General features: G+C 36.7%; 1 protein-coding gene across 1 annotated transcript; it reads right to left on the reverse strand.

Moving 5' to 3' along the window:
- Nucleotides 1–3,998: 3,998 nt before the first annotated feature.
- LOC125652012 (uncharacterized) lies at nucleotides 3,999–6,324 on the reverse strand. The gene has a single exon (XM_048880882.2). It carries the CDS (start codon nucleotides 4,974–4,976, stop codon nucleotides 4,359–4,361), a length of 618 nt encoding a protein of 205 aa, XP_048736839.1. The 5' UTR covers nucleotides 4,977–6,324; the 3' UTR covers nucleotides 3,999–4,358.

The following is a 6,324-nucleotide window of genomic DNA, read 5'->3' on the forward strand; positions in this document are numbered from 1 at the left end:
TTATTATTATACAAACTTTATAAAGTGCTAAATATAATATAAAACTACTCTAAAGCGCTTTACATAAAACAATTATGAACATAAGAGCATAGAAATTACTTAATATATACTAGAGCTTAAAAATGCAAGTTAAAAACGCTTAAGAATATACATATCACTTTAAAAGGACTAGTAATGTTCACATGTAAAATTGCTGTGTTGTCCATTGTAATAAGGTCAATTTAAAAATGAGCAACTTGAAATAAACACTAAGAAGAATCTGGGTAAGCAATGGTAAAAAGGTAAGTTTTTAATAACTTTTTAAAACGAATAAAATTCCTCTCAGGTCTCAGGTTTTGGGTAGATTGTTCCACAGTGCAGCACTCACCACATCGAACCGTCCGAATATTATCCGAATATAACAATAAAAGAACGAGCGTACAGTTATTATGACAAGGTTTGTTTTCCCTTTTAATTACAAAACTACCTAACCTATTCAGATAATACCATCAAGGTAACGTACATGTACTAGTTGATAGCATCCTAGTATTCAACGCAAACAGTAAAAGTACTGTTCGATACTACTGATGGCGTATTCTAGTGTTCGCTAATATGATGCGTGGGAGTACAAGAAAGAATTCCTCGATAGAGACTTTGCATTTCTGATATCCTATTTTGAAACAAACTTGAACTCTGATCCTCAGCAAGGTTCGGTAAGTCGCGTTGATGTGTAAAAATATCTTCAGAACTCTGCTTCAAACACCGACAGCTGACACAGTAAAATAGGGTTCAGATCTTAAATACGATTCAAAATAACAGTACATTATTCGTGTGATTTTAACAGGACGGGTATATATACGGTTATGGGTCAGAATAAACCCTAAACTCAACAGAAATCAATCACAAAATCAATTTAAAGATTTAACACAATCTATTCACAATTATTGAAAAAAATATCGATAACAAATTACTAACTTATAATAAGTATACAATATCAGTGCCCAATACTGGTTTAATACCGAGCTAAACTCCCACCCGAGAATGTAAACTCACAAATCGACTGTTCAATCCAATGTCCAAAATCCCCAGATCTTATAGAATGTTGAATGAATCGAGTGCTTAATACCACAAAAATGACACTATATTCATGCAAAAAAAATGAAGTTCCTAGACCATTTCCTTCTACAACTCAAATAAATAGGGTTATGTAATCTTTACATTGAAGTGACAAACATCGTTCTAACACTAGAAAGTATAGAATCTCGTCACAAGTTTCAATCTAACACAAATGGATTACACAACAATACATAATTCAATTTTTTTTTACTTAAGTCTATTCTCAGTTTATGGTCATGGAACCGATTACTGCTGACACCAACTTCTTGGAAGAAAGACAACTCATGATAATGGAGTTTATGTAATATTTTTCATCCATTATCTTTGATTGATTGATGTTTTCTGCCACACTCAACAATTTTTCAACTATATGGTGGCGCCCATTTTTTATTGGTGGAAGAGAGAACCCAGATACAATGTACCTGGGAAGAGACCACCGACCTTCCGAAAGTAAACTGGGAAACTTTCTCACTTACCGGTGCGAGAGGGTTTCGAACCCGTGCCGACCAGAGGTGAGAGACCTTGTGATTTTGAGCGCGATGCTCTAACCACTCGACCACGGAGGCCCCTATCTTTGATAATTAGACATTGTGACATAAACGCATTGGTCACATAGGAAAAAGAAGTAGATACTCTACACACACATTTCCGGGTCAGCAGCTCAACCCAGCTCTTTTCTGCGACTGCGCGACAGCAGATATGTTTCTCACTAACTTCATTGCCATTTAAAATATTAAATTCCATTGTTGTATTTCTTTAGGAAACTGACTCTACGTATTTCCCCCTGAAATTCCTGGGATATTTAGAAACACGCCGGACACATCAGATCTCACTGAAAGTAGGCAAACAGCACGTGCCTCGCTAATTTTTGTATACTGTATAGAGGCAAATATTCGCCCCCGTTTAATTTTGCCCCTTTTGCCATTGCTGTGGGCGAATTTAGTTAAGACTGGGTGAAATTGTTTTTTTTCTTATCACTTTTTTTTAACACAACTGCGTCTGGGCGAATTTAAAACGGAGCGAAACCGTATGCAAGTGTAGAAAGGCGAAAATAACACGGGGCGAAAATAACCCTATAGACAGTATGTGGTGTAGTTCTCGTGGTGTTTTTATAACGTGTTGACATGCTACCATTAGGAGGGGTGCAGGTCCGCATACACAAGATAATCCCCAATTTTTTTCTCGAGAGGCGAGGGGGGTGGGTCGCCACATGCAATTTTTCCCCAATCTTTTCTTGAGAATAAGAATATAATTTATGGAAGTGCATAAGAATAGGCAAATGTATTTATTTTCTACCAAGCTCGGGGTGGGGAAGGGCTGGGTTTCTGACCTAACACGGCATCTAATGATAGAATAAAAATGTTTGATTTAAAAGAAAAAAACAACAACGGATAAAGTATGACCCAATCTAATCAAAATCAGATTTCTTAGATCTGCGCCGTAAACTCTGTACATAGTCTACGGCGCATATTTAAGAAGTCTGATTTTAGTTAGATTGAACTATGATCGCGCAATAAAATACATTGATCTCTATCTAATACCAAGGTGTTTATATCCTTATTTTTTGTAATAATCTCCACTAGCATTAACTTACTCTTCGTCAGAGCAAACAAAACAACTCAACGCGTGTCAAAGATACCAGGCCGCAGAAGAGAAATTATTCTATTTCGTTGTTTTTAGTCGTACCACACAAACTTCGGCCGGAGTTCGTTTGCTCATAAACCAAACCAATCGGAATTCCTCGAACGCTGAGCATATTTTGTGCATACTGAACACGTTTCGTGCAGCATCCTTAATTCTAGGGCCTTCTAAGATGTTACTTGACTAACTCATTCTAAAAGAAAGATTTGGAATGCTTTTTAAGGGAGGTATCATGTTCTTAGTTATTGGAAACAACATAAATTCTAATGAACTTTAAATTTTAATTTTTTTTGGCTCAAAAGTTGGAGGAGGCAGCTGCCTCCTCCGCCTCCATGTAATTTACGGCCCTGCTTTAACTACGAACTACTTCTTTAGTGTTACTTGCCCGCGTGAGAATCGCGGTCTCACAATATACAAATCTGTTTCTGTACTGCGTCAGTTGGGAGAGGTCTATACGTAGATGAGGCCTCAACGGGGAGTCTGTCGAACCACACTGGCGATATTTTGTACATTTTCAGGATGAAAACAAAAACATCTGAATCGATATAATATCATAATTAATTATTTCGTTATACATCGGGCCTAGTGCGATGCATCACATTGTGTATGGTGCCACTAGACTACGATGAATATCGTAATCCAAGGTCAATGAAATGTGACTTTACGAGATCAATGTCGTTATTTTTGGACGCTGAAATTTCAATGGACGTAAATTCGAATTTTCTCTGTTCTACTCTTTAAAGAGGTTTTCTAAGTTGCTAGAACTTGTAACCAATCCCTTTGTATATTCATACAATAGAATATGTTAAAATCAATCTTTAAAGCTCGCTACGCACGCCGCACTTTCAATCACTACCACTTAGGAAGTTCAGAATATTCAATAGCACACAACGAAGAGCATGTGGTCGTATTAATCTTTAAATTTTTGCGAAGATTGATCAAAATTATTGTGCAGGTAAACTACACGGAAAATTAAATTGTTATTATTAGTAACTACGTTTCAAAATGACGTCATACTGACATCAAAATGTAAATACACACAGATTTCTGTAGTGTGAAATGTAAGCTCATTACAGAGCAGCTTCGCAATAAAACGAGCATAAGTAAAACAAGATTCAACATTTTACTATAAAATTGCATAATTTTTACAGAGCATGTGAAAAGTTGTATTCATCATAAAATATATACAACATAATGATATATGTATACATGTAGATAAAGACGACATGGGTTTAAGATTGAAGTCTTTGGGGGGGGGATACTCCACTGTGGAGGTGTGTGAGTAGTTTTGTGTCATTTTACACAAATCACGTGGCACGTATCACAATGTCAAAGTCACCTGCACAGCGAAATCAGCACCATGAAACTGATGACGCGAATTTCTTTCTTTACTCTTAATGCACCTCTCGATTTATTTTCCTGCAAGAAAGTATAAAAATAGTAAACAAAGTTTACGAGAAATTTTATCAGAATTCTTTACCAAAAATGTTCCTCAATAGTAATCTTCAACACAGTATTTGGTGTTGCTCTAAACAACTTGCAGGTTATGCTTTTAATTTGTGTGTCGTAATGCGCGGTTTTTTCTTTATCTTCAATGTCGGTGAGCAATTGAAATGAGGGCACTAACCAATAGGTTGTCTGAGTCCAGGGCTGAGCTGATTAAACTGGTTCATTTGACCGGGAAATTGACCAGCCATATTTGGTTGCCCAAGTCGGTTACGGTTGAAAGCGTTGAAACCGGTATTGAATCCAGTTGTGCCGAACTGGTTTAATCCTGTACCAAACTGGTTTAATCCTGTCCCTAATTGATTTACGAAAGGACTTCCCATGGGGGTGTTAAATCCAGCCGTTCCAAACTGATTGAAACCAGTAGTACCGGCAAACCCGCCCATCTGGCCGCTCGGCACAAGTGATGGACCGCGACCGAGCTGATTGTTAAAACCCATCCCAAATTGGTTGCCGAACTGATTAAACGTTCCGGGGAATGTACTTCCAAGTTGATTCATTCCTACTTGTCCTGGCATCCTTCCAAATTGGTTAAACTGTGTTCCTAGTTGGCCAGGCATTGCCCCCATTTGACCAGGTACCCCGAATTGGCCAGGAACGCCAGTCATTTGGCCTGTCCGAAGTTGTGTATTTAACTGTGGGTTAATTTGTGCAAAAATTGTTCCACAGAGTGCAATTGAAACGAAAATGACGAAAGAAACCCTCATCTGTAAAATAAAAATATATACCATCATGTAACTTTTTCAAGAAAATCTAATCAATCAGATAAAATTTTAAAAACATTAAAAGTTTTAACTATAAAAGGTACGTATTTGGGCTAAAACTTCAGATATGCTTTCTTACCTTGTTAATACTAATATATCCAAGTTACAACTAACTTCAAATGACCAATCCAGGTTATTTATGCACCTTAGTAGAGTGGGATGTCTGTGCAAATTATCATCAATCAAGTGTTATGTTAGCTGACGTAGGTTTCGTGATATCTCACCTCTTATTCACTCACCAATCACAGCTTGATTCGGACATTACCGGGTGCCCTAAGGAACGGGGGTTGTAACTTGTTACGTGGGGGTGATACGGTGTTATGTGTCTGGACTGATGAGGAACTAACGGTGTAACAAGAAAGTTGAGGGCATTACTACAACATGTGCAAACACGTCGCGAATGATTTAAAAGTTTGGTAAAAAGAGAAGTCATATTTCAACAACGGTTTATTCTAAAGAAACAGTCTAGTTCATGAAATATTGTTTGTTATAAATCATAAATTGTTGTATTACTTTCGGACACATCCATAACCAAAGAAAACAACACAATTGAATGCTGAATGCTGAAAACATTGATGACAGTAACAGTAAAAAAAAGAAGACCAAAAAAAAAAAAAAAACCAAAAAAAAAAAAAAAAGATGAAAAAAGGGAAAAACAAACAACAACAAATTCATGTCATTAATATGTATCACATGGTTGTAGATTACCACCTTTATCTAATCAAGACAGAGGACTCGAGGCGGGTGTGGCCGGTCAATTGGGAATGCTCACTCCTTCTTGGCACTTGATCCCACTTTTGGTGTACCATGGGCTCATGTTTGCACTCTTTAGATGAATTCATATGATCCAAATGCATGTACATGTAAACATATTTACTATTTGAATTAGTCAAAGGGTTTGTTTTCGTCTCTGAGGTGTTATGTTTGGTACTACACCTTCCGCTGAAATTGTCTAAATTTTGATAAATACTCATTGCACACAAATGACGTATTTTTATTTCTATTGGCAGCAGAACAGAACGGTAATTGTGCTTCTAGTTTTATAGCCAGCATTTTTATCAGTGCCAGTATTTAAGAGCACACAATCGAATTTATGCGATTTATCAGTTCGTTGCCTTCATTTTTTTCTTCATAGAATTGATTCTGGGCATAGTATTTGTAATTCAACCAACCTCCCAATGCTTTTCCTTGCACAATACATTAATATGCACGCGCAGCAGAATGTAAACATATTAGAGTTTTGAAAACTCTATATCATAAGATTAAAACATTGCATGTAATGATTTTGCTGCGCTGAGTAAAACAAACTTTAAAGATT

This window comes from Ostrea edulis, chromosome 5 (genome assembly GCF_947568905.1).
Source record: "Ostrea edulis chromosome 5, xbOstEdul1.1, whole genome shotgun sequence".
NCBI lineage: Eukaryota > Metazoa > Mollusca > Bivalvia > Ostreida > Ostreidae > Ostrea > Ostrea edulis.

Bases quoted from the DNA above. Each gene is read 5' to 3' on its own strand.
- LOC125652012 (XM_048880882.2), bottom strand. From the start codon at position 4,976: ATGATGGTATATATTTTTATTTTACAGATGAGGGTTTCTTTCGTCATT.